At 43.3% G+C, this 25,945-nt stretch overlaps 1 protein-coding gene across 1 annotated transcript in view; it reads right to left on the bottom strand.

Annotated features, from left to right (window-relative positions):
- Positions 1-25,945, bottom strand: part of ULK4 (unc-51 like kinase 4) — a 660,641-nt gene that overhangs the window by 291,239 nt on the left and 343,457 nt on the right. The window contains exon 32 of the mRNA XM_064360107.1: positions 1,884-1,989. Coding sequence (XP_064216177.1) covers positions 1,884-1,989 — 106 coding nt within the window. The remainder of the gene's footprint in view (positions 1-1,883; positions 1,990-25,945) is intronic.

Below are 25,945 nucleotides of genomic sequence, written 5' to 3'. Positions count from 1 at the left end.
AGCTTCCATTAAGATGAAAGAGGAGTCTATACCACCCTGCACTGCATAATGATGCTTCAGTCAGCAGCAGACTGCATACACAATGGTGGCCCCATAAAATTATAATGAAGCTGAAAATATCCTGTCACCTAGTGACATCTTGATGATCCTGATCCCATTTAGGTGAAGGTTAATGTGTGTGTTTTCGTCTTAGAAAAACTAAAAAAGTTAATCAAATTTAAAAATAGAAAAAAGTGGCCAGGTGCAGCGGCTCACACTTATAATCTCAGCATTTGAAAGGCCGAGGCAAACCAGCCTAAGCAACATGATCAAGCCCTGTCTCTACAGAAAAATTAGCTGGGCAGGGTGGCATGCACCTGTAGTCTCCGCTACTAGAGAGGCTGAGGCAGGAGGATCACCTGAGCTCAGGGAGTTCAAGGCTATAGTGAGCTGTGATCGCCTAACTGCACTCCAGCCAAGGTGACAGAATGGGACCCTGTCTCAAAAAAAAAAAAAAAAAAAAAAAAAAAAAACACTTACAGAATGAGGATATAAAGCTGTGCCATGTGCTTGTGTTCCAAGCTAAGTGTTATTACAAAAGAGTCAACAAGTAGAAATGGATGTTTAAGTTATGAAAAGTTACAGCAAACTAAGGTTACTTTACTGTAGAACAAGAAAAATATTTTTATATACTGAGTGTAGCCTAAGTACACAGGCTGATAAAGTCTACAGCAGTGCACAGGAACGTCCCAGCCTCCACGTTCACTCGCCACCCACTCTGGCTCACTCAGTCCTGAAAGCTTCATCCATACTAAGTGCCCTGTACAGGTGTATCGTGTTTTATCTTTTATGTCATATGTTTGCCACACCTCTCCTATGTTTCAGTACACAAATACTTACAGCTCTGTGTCACAACTGACTGCGGTATTGAGTCCAGTAACATGCCACACGGGTTCACAGCCTAGAAGCAACAGGTCATACCACACAGCGTAGGTGTGTAGCAGGCTATGCCTGCTACATAGAAAACTATGGTGTTCTGCAATGATAAAACTGCCTAACAATGCATTTCTCAGAACACATGGCTGTAGTTAAGTAATGCACGAGTAAACATGATTTTTAGAATTGTAACAGTACAGACATGCATAAGATATAAAGTAAACCACTGTCAATTCATCCAGTTTCATTTTCCAAGGTGCTTTTGGTCATATCTGTTTTTATTTTGATTGGCAGTCTTAGGGGGTTCAAATGTTTGTCCCCTCCAAAACTCATGCTGACCCTTAACCCCCGTTAAAATGACATTAAGAGGATGGGAAATCCAGCTATGGTATTAGAGGTGAGAACTTCGAGTAGCAGTTAGGATTAGAGGAGGTCATTAGGAGGGGACATCAGTCACTGCATAAGAGGAGGAAGATAACCCTGAGCCAGCGAGCTCAGCCCCTCACCATGTGATGCCCTGCCCTGCCTTTGGACTCTGCAAAGAGTCTCCGACAGCAAGATGGCCCTCGCCAGATACAGACCTTCAATCTTGGGCTTCCAGCATCTACAACTGTACAAAAGAGATTTCTTTTCCTTTTAAATTACTCAGTCTCAGGTATTCAGTTACAGCAACAGAAAACAGATGAAGACAGAGACCAATCAGTCTAAATGCTGTGATTACACTTCTGTTACTTGGTTTGTCATTTTTAAGCAATGCCTACTGACTTTATGCCATTAAAGAGAATAAATTAACTTAGAGAAACCATCCCACACTTCCAACTTTTGCTAGTGATATGACTTAAAAATTATTAAATATCTATTTTGACTCATCAACTTTAAATAGTACTTCTAGACTCCATGCTAGATAAGATGAAGAAACTTACGAATAGGCAAAACTCGATCAGAGAGTAATTCTATGAAGCATTTACCTTGTTCATAAAGTAGCTTCATATTCGAATCTTTGCAGGCAACTAGATTGTTGAGTAACGCAATCACACTTTGCATGGTGTTACCCAGAATGCTCTCCTGATGTTCCTGCAACAGATCATAATTTCCATCATAACCACACAGAAATACAATCACATCATCATAAAGACAAATGAGCAAACGATCTCCATTGTTTCATTCTTTGCACAAGGTTAAATGATTACCTTTATGCACTTTAATGAGCATATTTTTCTGTGTTAAGGCAAATCCCATCAGTGAGTTAAGTGAGCTGGGAGGGAGGGTAACTCAGACACCAGTGCTGCAGCACGGACTCCCCTGCCCTTCAGCTGAGACGCCACATGGTCCTCCATGCTTTAGGTGGGCGGCAAACGAATTCAAGTATGTGGAACTCAGAAGACCGTGCTTGAAGATGAGTTTGAGATCACAAATGAAAACTACTTCAAGCGACTATTTCTGCAGTTTCAATATTATCCTGGTACCGATATTTCCCCACTTTAGTACATTTGATCCGATTTATATTACTCCTTCAGCACAATAAACTACATTTGGACCAAAAAGAGTGAATTGTGAATTTTGCTTTGCTCAACACTTAACATCACATGGTGGGGAGTAACTTAGGTCCTAAGGAGAATGGAAAATAGGTAATTCTTTAGTCTTAATTTCTCATTTTAAAGGCAAAATAATTTCTTTGTAATTTTTAAAGGGTTTTACAAACAACTTGTTTTTCTTTTGTTCCCTTTTTCATTGCTATGAATATTTTTTAAAACTTAAGCAATTAACACAGATTATAAATGAAATTATTGAATTTCATATAATTCAAAAATAAAGAGGAAGTCTTTGCAGTCTGGAACTAGGATGAGGCAAGAGAGACACAGGGGGTCCAAGATGTAAGGTGGAGCTCCTCTCAGTTCCCGTAAGCACCCGCCGAGACCTAGGACTCGCCCACTCTGAGCACGCGCCGAGACCTAGGACTCGCCCACTCTGAGCGCCCGCCGAGACCGAGGACTCGCCCACTCTGAGCGCCCGCCGAGACCGAGGACTCGCCCACTCTGAGCGCCCGCCGAGACCGAGGACTCGCCCACTCTGAGCGCCCGCCGAGACCGAGGACTCGCCCACTCTGAGCGCCCGCCGAGACCGAGGACTCGCCCACTCCAAGTCCTGTGCCCATTCCCCATGCTATTCTGCTAGTATCTAGTCCAACCCCGAAAAGCAACCAGCATGTTCATTAGTAGGCTTGATCTAGACCCTTTCCTATTCATCTTTTCTACCCCTCGCCCAGAGAACACGTGGTTTGCTGTGGGGCTGTTTTTCACATATCGCTATTTTGGGCCAGGCACTGTGGTAGGCACGTGAGGTATACTGGTGAACAAAGTCCCGTATCCTCACATCAACAGACAAGCATAATAAATAAGTGAACTGTATAATGTATTCAAAGATAGCAAATACGCTGGCAAAGAAGAAGAAAGCAGAGCAGGGAAGCAAGGTTGAGGGGGCAACGGTGGGGCCGCACGTGATTTGAAATTGGGTGGTCAGGATGACTCACTGAGGTGGTGTCATCTAACAAATTTCATTTTACTTTTTAAATAAAGGCTCTTGGTATCTCTCATTTTAATAAGCTTTTCTTTTGAAATAACTTTAGTATCTTTGAATCTCTTCTATAAAGCTACAGAGTTTCCATATACCCATCACCCAGGTTTCCCTAATGTTAACATCTTACATTTGTCGTATTTATCGAAACTAAGAAAGTTACACTGATACGATACTAACAACTCAGTTACAGACGATTCGAGTGGCGCCGTTTTCCACTGACGGCCTTTCTGTTCCCGAATCCAATCCAGGATCCTATTTTGCATTCAGGATGCGTCATTTTTGCAACAAATGCTAAGCACCAACAATCCTAGGTAGTCGGCGTGTATCAGTGAACACGACAGAAGAAAGCCCTGCCCTTATGGTGTTTACCTTGTACCAGGAGGGGACGACGATAAATGACATACTAAATAATTATGAGATATGTCACAGCAAACAGGCTAAGGCGGCTTGGGAGCGCTGCAGGGGAAGCCGCAATGCTAAACAGAGCAAGCAAGCATAGCTCCTTCAGAAAAAGACATCTGAGCAAAGCCTCGAAGGAGCAGAGACGTGCTTCCTCTCCTAACACACTTCCAGACCCTGTGGGCTTGGCTGCTTTAGGATTGCTGCACCTATGTTCATAAGTGATACTGACTTGAGTGACGCCTTCTTCTGGTTTTAGCATCAATCTCACGCTAACCTTGTCCATCCATTTTATTCCAAAAATATTTATTGTGCATGTAATATCTGTTTCTAGGAGATCTGGTAGAACTCACTCACAAAAGCAACTAGCCTCCGTACATTTCTACCAGTTTTGTGGAAAAACACACACAAACTCAAAGAGCTTTTTCTCTTCTCTCACTCAGTAATAATCAACACAGGAGACTTCTGTGACCATATGTGTGGGGATTTCCCCCACACACGAAGCAAGCAATCGATTCTGCAGCTGACACAAGCTGGGTGTTCCCTACTTCAACTCCAACGCTATGTACCTGGAGATAGTATCAGACCACATAGGGCAAGGGCTGAGTCCCACAAGGCTACGCACCCCTCCCTCCTTCAGACACTCATCACAAGTCTGGGCCTCTGGAACTTCTGACCCACCAGCATCAAGTTGGGGTTCTCATGACCCCCTCTTTGGGTTCAATTAATTTACTAGGGAGGCTCACAGAACTCAGGAAAACATGTTTACCATTTTACTATAAAGGATTTTACAAAAGACGTGGCTGGAGAGATGCACAGTGCAACGCATGGGGGAAGAGGTGTGGAGCGCCTGTGCCTTCCCTGGGCCCACTGCCCTCCATCGACCCATACGTATCCAGCTATCTGGAAGTTCTCTGAATTCTAGGGTTCCGTTTTAGGTCCTTTAGGGTTTATGGAAGCTTTGTTATGTAGGCAAGACTGATTATAACACTGGCCATGAGTGATCAACTTAACCTCAGCCCCTCTACCCTCCCAGAAGTTGGGGATTGGGACTGAAAGGTTTCAGCCCTCTAATGTTGCCTTGGTCATTCAGGTGACAAGTCATCATCCCGAAGCTACCCTAGGGGATGCCAGCCATCAACTCATTAGCATACAAAAAGACAGCATGTGAAGACAGTTTCTAAGGATTTTAGGAGCTGTATGCTAGGAAACAGGGGTGACGATCAAATATAAACTCCACAGTATCACACCAGCAGACCTTAAAAAGAAATTTTAAAACTAAACACTTCTACTCAGGCATCTACAACATCTTGACCCAATTTGGTTATTTCTATTTTCCTAGAAAACGATCTATAATGTCCAAATTTTTCAAACATACTGTAATAAACCCACAGAGCATTCCATTACACCTTCACAAAACTTCCCTGACCCTGTTTACATTGCCTTTACACTGTGTCCTCTCTCTTGATCGGCCTCACCAAAGTTTCATCTAAGCCATCAGACTTTTCAAGGAACCAGCTTTCCATCTGAATCATCACCCTTCATTTTTTGTTTAGTTAGTCATTATGAATGACTAACAAATTCCCCACTTCTCTCTCCTAGGTATATAGTAGAATGTCATTTCCCTGCCTGCTTGGAAAATGATACTAGTGATGAAACTGACACTTGCCCTGGCCAATTAAACTCACGTGGGTAGAAGCACTAGGAGCCAGTGACGGCTTTATCATCCTGTCTTTTCCTCTGCCCTGTGACCTTCTAGATGGTGAGGCTTCCAACAGCCTGGGTATCAGAGTGAGAACATGAAGCAGAGAATCCCGGAACCTCTTGATTGGACAGGTGGTTTCCAAGGCTTACAAAAATACCCACACTGCATCTGGCTCCGAAACCGCTTTCTCAGCAGATTTGTTCCTCCACTGATGAGAGCCACTTGATTTCGTGTGGGTTTTGCCATGTATGCCATTGCTTAACACAAGATAAAGTGTCTGCCTTCCAAATACTGATGACTAAATTTTGAACTTCAGAAACACACGCTTAAGAGCACTTTTGCGGTGAATGTTAACGTTTGAATGTTTCACAGACACCAGCTTAAGAAGATTAATGTGGAAGTGGTGGTCTGCCGCCAATTTCATCTAATTATTCTTACAGTTGGTTGGAAGGAAAGGGCGATTAAGAAGCACCAAGATGACACTACACGTTATTCGTGATAAAGTAACTAACGATACATAGAAAACCTATTCTTATGAAGAAAGTGAAGCTAATAAATCTTTTATTTTTGGTCCCATTTGGTAAAATGACACATACTGCTCCTAAGACCCATCTGTCAGCAAATATAGGTCAGTCTTACTGGAAATAAAGCTATTGTTTCTTTGAGATACACATTTCTGTAACTAAATGCCCATTTTCTATAATACGCTTGGCAGTTACTTTGCTCGTTCTGAAGCCAATACTCCAGCTTCTCCTCCACTCACGAGTGAGTGCCACTTGACATAGGTACTTCCTTTACTACAAAAGCTAACTCTCCAAACCCCGGCTAACTAACCCTGGACGCTAAGAACGCAGAATCAGATCCCAAACAATAGGGTCCCAGGGCTCCTTGCTTGGAGGTCCCAGAGTCGCTGCAGAATAAAGGCCTCTGCCAGCCCCACTACTCGATCTGCAGAGGGGTATAAAACTAACATATACTCGGCCAGGCATGGTGGCTCACGCCTGTAATCCCAGCACTTTGGGAGGCCGAGGTGGGTAGATCACGAGGTCAAGAGATTGGGACCATCCTGGCCAACATAGTGAAACCCCGTCTCTACTAAAATACAAAAATTAGCTGGGCGTGGTGGTGCGCACCTGTAGTCCCAGCTACTCGGGAGGCTGAGTCAGGAGAATTGCTTGAAGTCAGGAGGCGGAGGTTGCAGTGAGCCGAGATCGCACCACTGCACTCCAGTCTGGTGCCTGGTGCAAGAGCGAGACTCTGCCTCAAAAAAAAAAAAAAAAACTAAGCTACACTCTGATTATCAAACTTCCCCACTAACATTATTACTAGAGGTGCTTAGGAAAAAGTATTTGATGCACAGAATAAAAAAAGAGACGAATAATCCCATAAGCAGTCCATGGGAAAGTGTTCCGCTTCTGTTCTATACATTAACTGAAAACACTTGTTACTTTTTATTGTGTTTGTTTATAGACTATCCATATATCATGAACTTTGTTCAGTATAAAGTGAGGGCTGTATAAAAATTATAATACAGAATTATCTTTACCTGCTCTTCCCTCTTATTTATGTCTTCTTACATACACAGCAGAGGGAGACTTTACCGCTCTGGACTAGAGCATAATTTTCCCAGAAAGAATGCTCAATACACGCAGAGGACAGCAGAGAAGGTGTAAATGTGAATTAAGCATACTTCTATTAACTTTTATCAAACTGTGCTATTTATCTGAGCAACTTTAATAAGGTTTTTCCTCGTTCACAATCATATTAGCTTATGGGGGCAAATTGTGCATTGAAAACCATGACATTTGCTTCTTAAAGTCAGAGGAGAGGAATATATGACAAGAGAAAACATGAGCGTGAATATGTGGGCTCCATTCCCTCTTGGGCCCATCTGGAAGACTGGTGGAAAGAGACAAGGGCACACATGTTTCATTCAAAGACCACAGGCCAGAGTCAGAGAGGAGGGACGATTCTGACTAAAGACTATTTCATCATCAGATGCTCCTCTGGGAGCGCCCCTCCCACTCCCCCAAATTTATGACCGAGTCCCAGGGTAAAAGCGCAATATGGGAGACTAGTTAAAATCTTGATAATCTACATTTTTTTCTATCTTCACAGCTCATTAATAAAGCAAGGAGTCTACACTATCAGTGCCCTGATACGTGCAAGGAGAGATGGAAGCAGGTGGGGACCTGTGACAAGGCCTCCTGGACAGCGTGAGGGGACAGTCACCAGCAGAGCCACGGCACGGGCCCGAGCTGGGCCAGGACAGCACTGATGACGTACTGAGAACTTCCTACGTGCCACGGCCTGTACGCCAAGCACTTCACCTGCATCATCTCATTTAACCCTTACAAAAACATAACAAGGGCTATCGCTGTACCCTTTTTATCCATAAGGACTGAGGTTAGAGAAGTCAAGTGTAACCTGCCAAACTCTTATTGGTGAAGCTGGGATTTGCTTTACGGGATGGCAGAAGCCTTGCCCCTAATCACCGTGAAGCATTGCCTACTGATCAGAGGAGGGTGGAGGGCAGGTCACCCGGCCAGTCAGCACACTCCAGGTTAACCAACACCACCTGTGGACCCACCGTGTTACCTGGGAAGAACTGAATGAAGCAGCGTCAGGGGTGAAAAGAACCTGAGAAACACTGATCTCAGCTGTCACGTGATGCTCACCCTCCCTTCCAGGCCACGTGTCCCGTGTCCCTTCCCCCACCACCACAGTCTTCCAGTTTCACAAGAGCCCTCAGTGTTTGTCACTACACTGCCTGATGCACAACCCAGGAAGCACAATGTGGGTATCAGGCAATTACAGGGAAGAAAAGAATAAGCACATTGCCCCAAAGGAAAAAAACATACTAGAGCCACCATTAATAGCCACATGATTCAGGCACTTGTGTTCACACTGGCTGATGGGGCAAAGAGGAACAGCCCACAGAAGAGGCACCACTGACAGCCCACAAAAGGCAACCCCACTGCACTTCCAGATTATGACGAAAACGCTTAACTCCTTCGTCCATAACCCGAAAGCCCAGCTGACCTAAGCCATGTGCCTCACACCATAGTGCGTGGACCTTTAATAAACAGAACACTCCAGGTCTCTAATAAAACAGCATTTGCCAGCAGAGATAATTAGAATTGAAGCAGCAAAATCCTAGTGTTTGGCAACGCAGATGAAACAACTTCATTAAAACGTACAGTTTCAGCAAATGAATGGCAGGAGAGCACTGGACCCTGAAGAATCAGCCTTCTCAAAACTGATTGCTTCAGTGCTTAAAGAGGACAGCTCTGAAATACCAAGGGCACAGCAAGGAAATGCTAGTAAAAAATGACCAGCCTTCCCAAAGCAGTTTCACGTAGACAGGGCATTCTACTTTACTCTGATATCTGACAGTGTAAATGCCGCTGAAAGACTTCAGATATCTGTATTAAAAGTTTGGTAAAGATCTAAATAGTCAAGGTAGAAAACACCTTTAACAACTAAAAGTAACAGGGCACCATGGTCACTCTCTTTTGCCTTTGGTTCAGGCCAAAATTTAACAACTAATTAGAAGACCACAACTAATTGTAGCGATGAGAAACCAGAGAGAACGGAGAGAGAAGCACACACGCAAGTTGTGCATGCAGCATCCACAATCTTAGAAGCACACAGCACATCCTACTCAATGCACGCTTAAACTACATCTCCGGAAACACATTCCCGGTTGCTCTGGAGGACGTGAGTCTACCGTGCACTCACGTGTACTGTGGCACCAAAGTGCTGCTCCAGGATGTGGTGGGGCGTGCAGTCACTTTCTGTCATGAACATTCTCTCACCTGGCTAGATTCCTAGAGCTCTGACCCAAGCTCAGCAAAGTCCTCAGAGTATTCAGGTGAAATCAGTATGTTTCGAGGGAAGAGGACACATTTCCATAGTACTGAAGACTTTTCACAAGACTGTGTCACTGGCAGCTTAAGCTCAATGGAATCCACGTTCAGTTCATCTCCCTTTGCCCTCACATTTTCCTTTCTGGTTCCTCTTTCAATGGGAGGCCCCACACGCTGCCCAGCCACACAGTCACAAACCTGGAATCATCGGGCACTGCCTCCCTAGGTCTCCTGCAGCCATGGGGTCGCCTGGAGTCTCCCTCGAGCCCCTCCCTGCATCTATCCTCTGCTCTCCATTCCCACTTACCTACCTACGATCAGGCAACTGGCATCCTCAGTAGGAACCACAGCCTCCTAACAGGCATCTCTACTTCCAGCCCCACCTCAACTACTGCTGCCAGACTCCTCTTTCTAAAGTGGCAGAGACTCTGTCTCCGTCTGTGGGGCTTAAATCTGGAAGACTGCCGGCCAAGGCAGGGAGCACTGGTTTACAGTAAGCCCAAGACCATTGTCTGCCCACAGCCCTGGTGGGATTTAAAGCCCTGAAAGGAGGGGCAGCCACCAAAATTGTCGGACGGCAGATGCAGGGACATGGTTACTTTAGTGCTTAGTCCCAGGAGATGATTCGGCAGATGCAGGGACATGGTTACTTTAGTGCTCTCAGTCCCAGGAGATGATTTGGGAAATGTCCTTATGACTTTTTGAACCAAATAGTGACCCCTGGGGGTGAGAAACAGGGAAGGGAACAAGCTGAATTAAACTGAAAGGACACAGGCTAACTTAAAATTAATTCAGTCATTTACCTCCTCAACATAGATGTGGCTTTCCTAGGAAGAAAGGCCAGGATCTGGAGGTCCACAGGGGGGATGTGGCGTGGGATGAAGGTGCAGGGGTCGCTGCCCTGGGCATTTGCGCTGTTGGCTGTGCAGCAGGTAAACAGCCCCTCTGCCAACATGGTGGGGCTTCTAGGGGCTGAGCAGGCTCTGACAGGGGCTGAGGAGGCAAAGGGAGAATAGTGAAGCATGCGTTTCTCCCCTCGGTACCAGAAGTGTGTGGTGCGCTCACCCCGGGCGTCCGGAGGTACATTGATTTAAGCCCCTTCCTTTATATGGGGCACCATCATTTGAAGGCTTCCTCCACCTTTCTGATCAAAGATATGAGAGAAGGCAATTTAAAATTATTTTTAAATTTGACTGATAGATCCTGTAGGGGCCCTCTAGCAGCAGCAAATACAAGTTATGATTAGTGATGCATTCCGGCTGGCACAGAAGGGAGTATGTGGATGAACTGGTACCATTTGCCAATCAGTATGCTGAGCTTGTCTTCAGAACTCCAGTCCTCATTCAGCACCAATAGCGGTGTGCTGTGAATGTCCCTCTGGCAGGTTAATTGTGTCACATGGCTTTCCCAGCCCTGCCCTTTCATGTTATTTAGGCTTCTAGCAGGAGGCATCCATCCTCTTGGCTCTGCTGTGGCCCTATGCCTCGAGGCAGGAGCAGTGGGCCAGAGCCAAGCCGCTCAGGCAGGAGAACCCTGGCAATGGAGCCAAAGGGAAGCTGCCAGGACCAGCTCCCTGGGGATGGACTGTGCTCCTTCTATGTATCTGCCTGTAGTGTTGAAAGAGAGGCCAATCTGCCACACAACACACTATCTGAGCTAACGACCAGCCCAAAGTAGGGAGGACAAATGAGCGAACAGAGCACGTCCAGACACGCACCTCCTTCAGCCTCACATCCCTGCTGCTGTCCAAAAGTAAAGACAGCAATAAAAATAACAATAACCAGGTCCTAGCAAACTAATGTCACTCCTAAAAATTCAGGCCAGATGTTGTTTCCCGAAGCTGGGGTCTGTGGGGAAGGCTGCCTCGTGCGAGTCCCGTTCTCCTCACTTTCCTGTGCCCGCTGCATCGCTGTGCCCACCAAGCGTACAGAACTGTTGGTTAATCCCACCCCTCACCGATGCCAAGTGCCTGAGGGCAGGACTGGGGCTTTTAATCGTGTCCCCAGTGCCCACGTCCAGTCCCTGGTACACAGTGCTCTCTGAAAAATTAATGAAAAAACAATCCTGCTCAGAGTTGCTTGGGTAAAGGCGGCTGCAGAAGGCAAAGATGGTGTGAGAGCCCCCTTCAAGAAATTAGTCATTGACTAGAAACTTTTCTAGTCAATGACTAGTCAAAGACCAGAAAAGCCTTTAGTTAAGCAACTGATAAACATTTATTGAGCACCTAAGATTTGCTACATACTGGTATAAAGTAGAGCTGTAAAAGGATGAAAACGGCCTTTCCCAAAATGCTTTCAATCAGTTTACATTTACTTTTGAATACTGTTTGTGAAAAGGGATACATTCAGATTTTCTTTTTTACTTTAAATAAAATACACAAAATCTCTCTCATGCTAAACGCTGGTCAAGCACTCATGAAGCATTTGCATTGGCATGGAAAATGTACACTCCTAAAAGTCTGAAACACACTTTAATGAAACACAATTTTAATGAGATTCTCTGTAAAAGATAACTGCTCACAAACAGTGTCCCATCCTAAAGAAAGAAAATGTAACAGTGAAAAGGAATGGAAAGATTCATTACACACACTTATCACAAGGCAGTTTTCAATGAGAGTTGTCTTTCACCATGGGAGTGTGCAAATTGTTCCTAATGGACGTTTACCAAGTGCTGATACTCAGTTTCAGTTTCGAAGAGGTACTAGTAAATCCTGCAGGAAAAAGGTTTCAGGGGAATTGACTAGAAGGTTATTTAAAGCTACAGGGTGTGTGTGTGTGTGTGTGTGTGTGTGTGTTTTGTTTTCAGACGGGGTCTCACCCTGTCGCCCAGGCTGGAGTACAGTGGCACAATCTCAGCTCACTGCAAACTCCACCTCTGGGGTTCAAGCAATTCTCCTGCCTCAGGCTCCCAAGTAGCTGGGACTACAGGCACCCACCACCATGCCCAGCTAATTTGTTGTATTTTTAGTAGAGACAGGATTTCACCATGGTGGCCATGCTGGTCTCAAACTTCTGACCTTGTGATCCACCTGCCTCAGCTTCCCAAAGTGCTGGGATTACAGGCGTGAGCCACCATGCCCAGCCTAAAGCTAAAGTTGTTGTAAACGTATAGTGTGGTAGAGCAGAAAAAAAACGGCAGAGCCCAGATTTCAGCCTTGGCCTGCCCTAAACCAGCTGAAAACCCTAAGCAAAGCAAGAAAATAAGCTAGTAGACCTTGGAAGAATCTTAAAGACTTTTCCAATTCAATCCTTTAATTTTTAATTTTTGTGAACACAAAAGAGGTGAATATATTTAAGGAACACATGAGATGTTTTGATACAGGCATGCAATGCATAATAATCACAACAGGGGAAATGGGGGAATCCATTACCTCAAGCATTTATCCTGTTTCACAAATGATCCAATTATTTTCTTAGTTATTTTAAAATGTACGATTATTACTGACTATAGTTACCCTGTTGTGCTATCAAATACTAGGTCTTATCCATTCTTTCTTTTTTTTTCTTATTAACCGTCCCCACCCACCCTCTACCCTCCCACTACCCTTCCCAGCCTCTGATATCCATCCTATTCTCTAGCTCCATGAGTTCAGTTGTTTTTCAATCCTTTAACTTTAAAGACAGATTGAATCTCTGAGAAGGGACTATAAAGAGGAAGGTCAGGACTTAAAAGCCATCTTCCTTTCCCATTACCTCACGATTATTTACCTAAAAATCACATCAGCGCTTACAGAGTCAAAGATGTAATTTTACACTTGATCTCAGCGGAAAGGCCAAGGAGACATCCAAGGATGTAACTTGAAGACAGACAAATGTTCTGCCCTCACTGGAGCAACGCTGTAACCACGGCTCCCTGGAGCTGCGCACAGGGCTGCCCTTAACACCTTCCGTGGTAGGTCAGCTCTTACTCCTGAACGGCAAGTGATGAACAGGCTATTCCGGAGCCAATGGGAATACCCCAACACAAGGCATGCTGACCCTCAGGCCGGAAACACTTTTTGGATCTAGTAGAATTTTTCAGTTTTTGCGGCGGGAGGCTATCTCTAAAAAGGGGATAGCCATCTTACAGTCAGGGTTGAAATTTTAAGCCAAGAGCACCTATTTGCCAATAGAATATTCTAAGCAGGTAACTCAGAACTGCGAGCACGCACGTTTAGGACAGGTTTAACAGCAGCAGAAGGCAACCTGGATCGGTGTCACTCACGCTGGAATTCGCTGCACTTGGTATTTTATGCGCGATCACACCTCTGTTCCCGATTTCCATAACTGAAGGCAATCAGCTTTCCTGTCTTAGACTCCACTCAGGTAATAACCATTATATTTGATTAATCACTTTGGAACATTCAGTAAGCTCATTTTTGGCCACATAATGACACAAGCTATGCCATCTTGAAGAATTAATGGTTGCCACAGGATAAAACAATTCCAGGAATTTTTCACCTCTCAGGTAATCTTTTGTGTCTTTACGGTTATATTTTTATTAACTGGAATCAGAAGAAACCGTAGACGTAAGCACAAACTGAGCAGTATTAATGTGGGTCAATAAATTAATAAATGTGAGTCCAAAATTCTGTGCTAAACAATCACAGGAAGTGTCGTCAAGGGGTCTCCTGATGGGAAAAGGCTTGGAGGAAGGGATTAATATACCCACAGGCTCTACACTTAAGTAGGGTACGTGCTGGACAAGCAGAAATAGTGAGGAAATTCTACAAGTCAGGAGACTGGCCAGCTTCATCAAGGGAGAAAGGGACCATATATTGGCCAGTCTCCAGCTCCAAAGTCCAGAAGGAAACTCTTGAGAGCTTCATTTCTTCAGTCAAGCTAGGTTGAGAGTTTCCTAAGGGCCTTGAGACATCAGGAGCAACCCAACCCTCCTCTTCAATGTCTGTTCTGGGACAAATACTCCTGGGGATCTTGGCTACATGCTGAGAGGTCACACTCATCTGAGGAGTACTACTTGTCACGTCCACCGTTTCTGCATCAAAGCACCAGGCTCAAGAGTCCACGAGAAGCCCCTTGAACAACGGAATAAGGAAATGGGAAAGAGGGAAACGGAAGGCTTGGCGTTTTTGTATTTTTAACTACTGTATCCCAATAAATGAGCTTCGGCTGTAAGAGTTTATATGTCAAAATGGCTTGATCAAATTTTCCTCATGCAAATCAAAGAGAAAACCAGAAATAAAAATGAGTGCTAAGAATGAAGGGAGAGAGGAAGGATGGGAGTGAGAAAGCTAGGGAGAAAGGGAGGGCAGGCAGGGCAGGCAGGGCAGGCAGGGCAGGCAGGGCAGGCAGGGCAGGCAGGGCAGGCAGGGCAGGCAGGGCAGGCAGGGCAGGCAGGGCAGGCAGGGCAGGCAGGGCAGGCAGGGCAGGCAGGCTTTACCCATGAAGAAAACTCAGTCCAATGAGGCTAAGCTCAGGGTACAACCCCAATTCCACAGATGCTAACTCCAAAGGCCTCCCCATCACAAGGCAGCTATTCACCTCAATCTGGAACTGTCGTGTTCTGCCAGGAGTGAGTCCAAAGGCGTCCTGACCCACACATTGCAGCGAGGTGCAGACAGAGCAGCTCTGTGGCTGCCCTTGTGTCTTCCCGGCATGACCCATGCCCTTCCCCACAGACAGGGAGCAGAAAGGCAAGGCAGTCTGTGTCTACTCTCTCCAAGCTGTTTCCCAACAGGGAGCACATGTGTGGGGACTGCTTCCTTGTAGCCACACTCCCACCTGGCCGCCCACTGAGAGTACACAGAGTAATGGTGTCACAGCCCCTTTTGCATGTGAATTTCGATGGGCTGCTAATGAGTGGACATGCTGTCCCCTCAGGCTGACGGGCTGGCACAGTCCTCCTGCCGGCGTGCACGACAGTGGACAAGCGGCTGTCATGAGCTTGTACTTATGGGGGTGACCACAGAAGGCTGCTGGTGATGCATCAGGAGACGCCCCTGAGCTTCAGGAACATCCATACACCATTCTGCACCATTCCGATTTCATTATTAGCCAATCGTATTAGATAATCTTAGAATCTTATCTCTCAGGGCACAAATAACAAGTTAAACCAATTTTTATTTAAAAAAAACAAACCTGTTTGTGGTCGGGCGCAGTGGTTCACGGCTGTAATCCCAGCACTTTGGGAGGAGAGGCGGGTGGATCATGAGGTCAAGAGATCAAGACCATCCTGGCCAACATAGTGAAACCCTGTCTCTACTAAATATACAAAAATTAGCTGGGTGTGCTGGCATACGCCTGTAGTCCCAGCTACTCGGGAGGCTGAGGCAGGAGAATTTCTTGAACCCAGGAGGCGGAGGTTGCAGTGAGCCAGGATCGTGACACTGCACTCCAGCCTGGCGACAGAGTGAGACTGTCTCCAACAAAAAACTTTGTGAGGCACAAGAAATCATCTATATATCGAAATTTAGATAGTTTGATTTCCCCACGCTCTGTAGTTCAACACAATGTAGGCTCTGCTGCACCAGGGCTATGGACACCCCCAGAGAGAAAACCACCAACAGCCACAACTGTGAACCACGGCATCCAAATCATTGTCACCAGAGCCATTAAGGACAGAAAAAGAGGTGGAACTTTAGGTAGGTAGAAACATGCTGTTTAAAACTATACAGGTGACAGAGCCCATCCTTATAGCGACTGAGAGCACCCAGCTGCATCACTGTGCGTCAGCTGCGTCGTCCGGGTGCACCGCTGGGAGCCCGACCCAGAAGCAGCAGCAGAGAGGGCACTGCAGCGTCCAGAGCACGTATGGATGCCAGGACACAAGTGATCTTCTGAGGACTCCAGCTAACCTCCAAGGCCCTTTTCTGCCCTAACATTCTCTGATGCTAAACCCAATGCTGTATGTTTCCACATTACTCCCAAGAAAGACCACACAGGGAAAATATTTGAATAAGAGGTCAAATAATGTCAAATTTTAACAATTTCTAAGCTTTATGACTACATTCAAACAAAACAGTTCTGCACAATGTCAGTTTTATTTGTGGATTAAGGCAAAGATCAATCAAATACAAGTTTTAGCACAAGACTGGCACCCCCCATTCACCTTTTCCCAGAATACACACTAATCAACCCAAGAACAATATAAAGTTGTAACATATAGCAAGAAAAAAAAAGCCTCAGAAGCCCACCTTTCTTCCGTCCCAAACGAATCTGATACACCAGAATCCAGCTAAGTTACCATGAAGTCCAGCCTCATCACAAATACTGGCCAGGGTGGGCGGGGGGAAGGCAGGTGGAGAATATGTCTACCTTCCCCATCACAGGGTTTTACCATCGAGACCAGAAAACACAGAGGATTCATTTGGACACAATGAATGGATTACAGCTAAGCCCCAACATAAAATAAGAGGTTTTAATGAAAACTTGTACACATTTAAAAGACAAACAGATCTACAATAAAACTTTTACAAAATACGTGAACAATTTGTTGGTTTTCCATCATTCTGAGTAATCTTCCCTGCTAACGTCCTTGTATCACAGAAAACAGACTATTTTGAAAAAAGTTAAAAAAAAATCTCCACTGCACATAACTGAACGTTATTTCTTTGACAATCTATATGAAGAGCAGGATGGGCCAGGCCCGCCCCAGGTCCTTATGCTGGTCTCAAACCTACACCCAGAGATGAGCCATTAGGGAGTTTGCCATCCAGGGCATGGTAGGTCAGACAAACACAGCAGGCTAAGGAGTGGTGCCACGTGCTGATCAAGGTATACCAGGGGCGAGGCCAGAGTGAGCTGAGAGGTTTTAGGAAGGAGATGAGAATGAGCTGGGCTGGAAGAACCAACAGACTCGGACAGGCCACGAACCTGGGGAGGAGCAGAGACGGTGGCTGCACAGGTGAGATGAGACAAGGTCTTGTGGCTGAGTGAAATGGGAAGTGACAAAGGCACACTGAGGCCGATTCCTCTGAGCACCTGGCCAGAACTTTTGCAATAAACACTGAATCTTGGTGGTATTAGCTGTGTCCCCACCCAAATCTCATCTTGAATTGTAGCACCCATAATTCCCACGTGTTGTGGGAGGAGCCAGTAGGAGAGAATTGAATCATGGAGCAATTGCCCCCATACTGTTCTCCTGGTAGGGAAAAAGTCTCATAAGATCTGATGGTTCTGTAAGAGAAAACCCCTTTCACCTGGTCCTCAGATTCTCTTGTCTGCTGCCATGTAAGATGTGCCTTTCGCCTTCTGCCATGACTGTGAGGCTTCCCAGCCACGTGGATCTGTGAGTCCATCAAACCTCCTTTTCTTTATAAATTACTTAGTCTTGGGTATGTCTTTATCAGCAACGTGAAAATGGACTAATACATTTGGTTAATAAGTACCTAGGATATTACTTTCTTTTGAATTCAGGGGAATTAAAAACAAACCAGAAATTCACTGTCATTATAAATCACAGATATCGACTATATTACGTCTGCATAGAGCAGGCAGGAGCAGCGGTGCGTCAGCCTCACGGTCAGTCCCACAGAGCCCACGCTGCCGGCTGCTCGGAGCTCCTCAACTCATCTCTGACGAGGCCCTCATCACCTTGCTTTCTGCTTTCACATGGCCCTGTGGGCCTCTGGGCATTGACTTCAGACCGAACCAAAATAATGAGGCTCCACCTCTCTGGCTGGGAAGGCCAGCACCCTCTCCCTTGTTACATTAAACTTCTGGAAGTTTTCAGAGTGTGTGGATTCTTAACTACTCCTATTTCTCAAGTGCTACTAAACATAAAATGCTAGTACTATTACTGACTGTGTTATTGTCTACAAATGTGGTTTCACTGTAGCTACGCTTGAAGGCAAAGGGGTAACGAGATTCGTTCTTGAGAACCCTCAGAGTCTGCACTTTAGAGACGTTCATCAGTAGGTCTTAGTTTTGTTTTCAACTTTAGAATCAAACTTGTTTTTTGTGAAAGCTCTGAAGTAATGATATTTATGGCTTTCAGGAGATGGGGTGAGAAACAGAATATATGAAATTCCGAATGTGAGACAGATATCAAACAGCAAAAATGAAAGAACAGAATACTATTAGCTAGTTTTGTTTTTTAATGGAACTCAGAGACTTCTATACGCTCCCCAGATATGCCTCAGAGCTGCGGTGTGGCAGGAAGCCTAAATGAGGTCTCAGAAAAGATAATGGAGCTTTAATGATGGAAATAGTAAGAAAATTAAATCTAATCATGTTCCATTAAGCATACTCTTAGCTCCCATTTTTACTAAATTATTTTATTATGAGTTTGCCTCTGTCTATTGAAATAACCTTTTACGGCAATTTGATTTGCAAGCATAAATAAGTCTCATTTATTTTCCACTATGAATCTCCGTGGGATTAATAAGAAGAGATGGATCATCTAAATTTCACCCATTCTGCAATCAGAAAGTAACCATTCAGAGAGATGAATACTTTGTTTTATATTTATATTTGTGAGGAAAGCATTATACTGTAATTATAGTCTCATTCAACAGTAACGTATCACCTGCCAGGGAGATGTTAGACCAGGAAGCTACTTCTATACCAGCCTCTCAAAAGAGCAGCCAGAATCACGCACACCTCAGGTGCGGCTCTTCCTACGCTCCCAGCCACCTCACCTGCTCAGGCCGCAGCCTCCTCGTGCTCCTCCTCACTCCCACTCTTCAATGCACTTTTACCATGCTTGGAGTGCTTTGTTGTCACTGACCAGAACTGCTCGATTGTTTGCTTCTAACCGGATGCTCCTGCAAAGCCATCTAGATGTGGACCCTAGGGCATGGCATGGGGAACTGTAAACAGCCAGCAAGCTGTCAAGAGGCTCACAAGTGTGGGATGCCGCAGAGGAAGATGGAATGGCTGCAGCTCTGGTCTCTGCAGAGAACAGAAGCACCTGTCATATATGCAGATGGTGTTTTAAAGAGTGTTTCCAAAACCTATTTGCTTCCAAAAAGCGTCATGATGAGAAAGCTATGAAGTCTAACTGAAATCACAATTCACTAATGAAATGGTTCTCTGGGCCAAATCTTATTCAGCCTATTAGAAACTAGAGGACTTGAGGAGGAAAACCTCTGACTGAAAAAGAACGTATCAATGAGAGAAGAGACTGGGAGAAGATTACACAATGAGGACTTGAGGAGGAAAACCTCTGACTGAAAAAGAGCGTATCAATGAGAGAAGAGACTGGGAGAAGATTACACAATGACCAGACACGAATCCATCCCTGCCTTCTAACTCTGTATCAAGATCTAAAGAGAGAAGTAGTATAAAGGATAAACTAATGAAGCAATTCTCAACTATGTATCATAATATTTAGTGACGATATCGTAACTTTTCTTTTGAGACAGAGTCTCACTCTGTCACCCAAGCTAGAGTGCAGTGGTGTGAGCTCAGCTCTCTGCAACCTCCACCTCCTAGGCTCAAGTGACCCTCCTGCCTCACTCTCCTGAGTACCTGGTACCACAGGTGCATGCCACTGTGCTCAGCTAATTTTTATTTATTTATTTTAGTAAAGATGAGGTATAACTAAACTGCTCAGGCTGGTCTTCAGCCCCTGGGCTGAAGTGATCCTCCCTTGACCTCCCACAGTGCTGGGATTACAGATATGAGTCACCATGCCCAGCCAAGAAATATCTATTAATATGTACATTCCCAGTAACACAGCGACAGCTTTCATAAACCAGGAGATGTGGGAAGAAATATGCAAAAACACACTAATAATAGGGTACTTCATTCACTTCCCTCAGTCTAAGACAGATAAAGGGGAAAAATCAGTAAAGATAAGTAATACTTGAACGACATACTCAATAAGATTTATCTTATAGATAATGTCAAATTGTAACTCATAAACAGAATAACCACGAACAATCTTCGAGCACACACAGGGAACTTACTAAAATGCACAACAGCATAAACAGCTAACAACAACTAATCTGAAAAGGAAATTAAGAAAACCTTTCCATTTACAGTAGCATAAAAAATAAAATATTTAGAAATAACCCTAACCAAGGAGGCAAAAGACGTGTACACCAAAAACTATAAAACACTGCCGAAAGAAACCTAAGATACAACAAAATGGGAAGACATCCTGTGCACACAGATTAACAGATGTAATGCTGTTCAAATGTTCATACTACTCAAAGTGGTCTGCCAGATTCAGTGCAATCTCTATAAAAATTCCAATGGCACATTTTTGTAGAAATACAAAAAAAAAAAAATCCCAAAATTCATATGGATTGTCGAAAGACCTAAAAAAGCCAAAATAATCTTGAAAAAGTACAAACCTCTCCAAGTTTTCTCACACTGACCGATTTCAAAACATATTACAAAGCAACAGTAATCGAGACAGTATAGTCCTGTCATAAATACAGACATATAAACCAATGGAACAAAACAGAGCGCCCAGAAATAAACCTGTGCACATACGGTCTAACAACCTTTGACAAGTTGCCAAGCCTACACCATGGGAAAATGAGACGCTCTTTTCAACAAAGGCCATTGGGAAAACTGGATGTCCACATGCAAACAGATGGAGTTGAATCTTTACCTTATGCCACATACAAAAATAAATGCAAAATGGATTAAACATCTAAATGTAAGTTCTGAAACTATAAAACTTCTCAAAGAAAACACACGACACTGGATTCCAGATACTGGATTTGGCAATGATTTCTTTTATGCGACACCAAAAGCACAAAATAAAAAGCACATAAAGGAGACATCAAATTTTCAAACTTCTGTCCATCAACGGAAGCAATCAACAGAGGAAAGACAACCTGTGAAATGAGTGAAATTTTGTGCAAACCATACATCTGACAAAGGGTTACTATCTACACTATATAACAAACTCCTAAATTTCAATAACAATGATGACAGGAGAACTAAAAATAGGCAAAGGACTTGAATAGACAATTCTTTAAAGATGATATGCAAATTGCCAACAAGCAGATGAAAAGATGCTCAACATCACTAATTATAAGAGAATTGCAAATCAAAACCACAATGAAATATCGGCTCACATCTATTAGGATGGCCACTATACAATAAAAAATATAACAAACGGTGAGAACGGGCGAAATTGGAACCCCTGGACACTGTTACTGGAAATGCAAAATGATGTAACCATTATGGAAAACAGTGTGGAGGTAACTCAAAACATTTCAAATAAAATTATCATTTGATCTAGCAGTCACACTTCTGGGTATATATCCAGAAGAATTCAAAACAGGATCTCATGAGCTAATCCATTCATGTTCACTGCTGCATTATTCACGGTAGCTAAAATACGGAATCAACTTGAGTGCCCATCAATGAATGGATAAGGAAAATATACTCTATATGCACATTGGAACACTATTCTCTTAAAAGAAGAAGGAAGTATTGTTATTTGCAACAACACGGATGAATCTCAAGGACGTTATGCTAAGTGAAAAAAGCCAGTCACAGAAGGAAAAATACTGTATTATTCCATTCCATGAAGCCTGTAAAGTAGTCAAAATCCTAGAAACAGAAAGTAGCCAGGTGACTGCAAAGAGAATGAGGGAGGAAAGCAACGTTTAATGGAAACACGACTTGAGTTTCACAAGATGAAACAAGTTCTAGAGGTTCATTGTACAACAAGGCAAATATACTTAATGTTAATAAATGTTACATTTTAAAATGGCTAAAATGGTAAATTTCATGTTACATGTTTTTTGCCACAATAGAAAATTACTAACAAGTGGCCACAGAACATGTTAAGTGACACTATGAGAATGAAGTCTGTGGGAAGCACCACAGGAAAAACTATTTTTGTTTCTTCAATATCAGAAAGAAAGAAAAAGATTTAAGAAACTTAAAAGATGTACTATCAATGTCAATAACTTGTTCAAATAAACCATAAAAAATCATTTATAAGACAACTGAAAATTTGAACATTGACTAATATCTGATGGTATTAATAAATTACTAATTTTTAAGGGCAAAAAACACACCACCAGCAGCCACTTACGATCTTAGTCTCTGTAGGTCAGAATTTCGGGCAGGCTCAACTGAGCTCTCCACTTAGGGTCTCACAATACTAAAATCAAAGTGTGGACTAAGCGACACTCTTATCCAGAGGCTTCATGGAAGAATCCTTTTCTAAGCTCATCCAGACCACTAACAGAATTCGGTTCCTTGTGGTTGTAAGACTGAAGTGCCTGTTCTCTTACTGGCTGCTGGATGAAAACCACTCTCAACTCCCCAGAGCCACTCTCAGGTCCCTGCTCCACAGATCCTCCCATCCAAACAGAATTCTCTGGCATTAATCCCTTCTCAAGTTTTGAGTATCTCTGACTTCGTCTTCTGCAACCCACTGAACAAACTACTATTTTTTTTTTTTTAAGCTCATGTCATCAGGTTAGGCCCCCCTGCATAATCTCCCTATCTTATGGTCAACAGATTAGTAATTTAATTAAGTCTGCAAACTCCCTTTTGGTATGTAGTGGGGATACAGCTCCTGGGGGACATATTAGAATTCTGACTGCCACACTGATAGATGCCTTGAGGTTGAATTTGACTCCATGTAGATATATAGCTTTGAAACACTGAGGAAGAACTATTACCTTCTAGGTAATCAGACAAAAGCTGTGAAATATTCATTTGGTACCTTATTCCCTCAGTTCCCAGTAGCATTTACCTACTCGATTATAACTAGATGAAGCCACCTGAAGGCAAAGGCTAAGTATTATTTATGCTGGTAGACCTGGCACAATGCCAGTGCTTAGTAACATTACTGTATGAATTGAAAACTGAAAACACCACGAAGCTCTTGTCAGTGTTGTTCACGTCACAGATAAAATCTTTAAAATCATTTAGTATCGGTTAACTAGCACTTATAATTTTTTAGCATTTAATGTATTTTCCTCCAATTTTTAAGTTGAAGACAATTTAAAGGTGATCTTTTGTTATTTTGTTTATAACAGATGACAAGATATAATGAACAAAAGATAAAAATAATGATTAGTTTAAATACAGCTTAAGTCAGGAGCACTAATTAGAACTGCCAAACTACACAAAGGAACCAGAAGCTCTTTTATCCAAAAGATTGCTGTTGAAATCAGGCTTTGGCCAGATTTGAGGACATCTGGGCAGACAGCCTTCAGGATGCCAGTGAAAGGTGCCACAAGAGAATGGCAAACAAAAGCAGCAGGTGGTGAGGAAAAAAAAAACCCACACACACCACAATGGTCTACACTAAAGGAGCAAAAAGTAGGAGAAATATATACATACACAGATCACCTGACTGATGGTCCATTTTATTTAGTACATGATTCATTGTAAAATGCATTAAAATACACTTTGGAACCTAAAAATATATACTTGCATACAAACTTGCCTATATAAATTGATTTATCAAAATTACATTCAATTCCAAGACAAAACGATTATGCTTTGAATTTTCTTTTCAAATTTTCACAGAAAAATGACAAAAATCATGGTGCTCGAAGCTAAAAGAAACTGTGGAACTGAGTTCACCACTGAACTTTTATCTAGGGTCAAACTGAGGATCTGAGCAGAACAGACAATCACAGAGCAGCAAGAGAGGCCCAGGTCTCCTGTCGGCCACCACTCCAGCCTGGCTGGACATCACACTCTCAACCTCTGCATCTACCAAACGGCAGGGCAGGCACACAGACGCATCTTAATAACAAGACCTTATCATTCCCTAATGCATAAAGCCATATATATTTTATAATGTGATTTATACTAATAGACACAAAATATTATAGTAATTTACATTGACATATGAAATTTAAAACATAAAAATTTAAGGTTACATTTGATAAATAGGGTATCTGGACATTTAAATAAATTTAGATATGATAGTCGTCTATTTTAAGCCATAGTAAGAAAGAAAACATAAAATCAATGAAGTACTGAGTTCAGTATGTTTTAAGATGGTCCTAAGATCTCAATTGCTATTTCCATTTAGCAAGGTCTCATTATGTGTCCAGTGCTGGCTAGTGTCGGTGATGTTCAGACACACGGTCCCTGCCTTGCGTTATTAACATTCCAGAAGGAGAAGGAGCCATGTCATAAAATGGATACTCTTGGACTTCACCTTCCAACTGTGAGGGATTCAGAGGATCTGCACTTACCCTACCTCTGTCAAACACTAGAAAATAAGACAAATATTAAAAAAGAGACAAAACTTAGCATGGGACTATGATCTCTAAAAGAGAAAAAATAAGTGAGGTGAACGTGCCATTGACCAGGTCTTCTACCATGAGGCAGTTTTCAGACAGAGGCACGGTGAGCAGGAACCTGCCCAGAGTCCAGCAATCTAGGTAAGTTAAGGAGAAAGGAACTAGAATTTATGTGGTAGAATTCGAGACAGAAGAGAGTTACACAGAGAAAAAAGCTTGGGACATCTATAAAAAAAATCCCAGTGTATTTCTGAAATCAATCTGCCTAAGGATAGGAAAAAGCACCACGAAGGCCAGGCCAAAAAGAAAATCCTGAGAAATGAGCTCCTAGGTAGGAGTAGGAGAAACAATTCCCAGAGCTCAGACAAGGCCAGGGAACCCACAGCGCTCTCACAGCCGGACGGCGGAGGCCACGCTGAATACATAGTGCCTTTCGTAAAAATAATTCAGAATGGCAGTGCCTTAGAAACAGAACAGTCTAACTCCTAAAGTAAAGGCACTTCTAAATATGTCTTAAAAGAGCTTTAAAGCAAACTCCAAAAGTTAAAATAATCCAAAAGTAACTTTATTGCCTACCACAATAAAATCCAACCCTCTTTAGAAAAATCAACATAATGACAGATTTAATGCAAAATTTACAATGTCGAAAATTAAATATTGCTAGACAAAAGAAATGCAAAAATGTGACTCATAAAAAGAAAAATCAGTCAAAAAAATCAAGATCCAGAAATGACAGTAGTAGTCCAAGTTCAAACAAAAAAGTTACGATTTCTATTATAAAGATACACAACTTCAAGAGTGTAAAGAAAAATGAATATAATGAGGACATAAAGAGATATTTCAAACAACCAAATGTGTTTTAAAAATAAAAGAAGGGCTGGGCACAGTGGCTCACGCCTGTAATCCCAGCACATAGGGAGGCCGAGGCGGGTGGATTACCTGACGCCAGGACTTCAAGACCAGCCTGACCCATATGGTGAAACCCTGTCTCTAACAAAAATACAAAAAAAAAAATTAGCCAGGCATGGTGGCGTGGGCCTGCAGTCTCAGCACTTTGGGTGGCTGAGAGAGGAGAATTGCTTGAACCTGGGAGGCAGAGGTTGCTGTGAGCTGAGATCACGCCACTGTACTCCAGCCTGGGCAACGGGGCGGGGGGTGGGGGCGCGGAATGAAAAAAGAAGGAAGGACATCTGAAATAGTAATTTCACTAGATGGGATTACCAACAAATTAAATACAACAGACAAAAAGACCAGTGAACTTCAAGACCTAGCAATAGAATATATCTAAAACTAAGCACAGAAAGAAAAAAAAACAAAACTGAAAAACAAAACAAACAGGCTCAGTGTCTTATGAAA

This window comes from Aotus nancymaae, unplaced genomic scaffold (assembly GCF_030222135.1).
Source record: "Aotus nancymaae isolate 86718 unplaced genomic scaffold, 86718_ANA_hifiasm-v0.15.2.pri h1tg000038l, whole genome shotgun sequence".
Taxonomy (NCBI): domain Eukaryota; kingdom Metazoa; phylum Chordata; class Mammalia; order Primates; family Aotidae; genus Aotus; species Aotus nancymaae.
The sequence above is the reverse complement of the archived record's forward strand: the minus strand, read 5'-3'. Positions and strand labels throughout refer to the sequence as shown.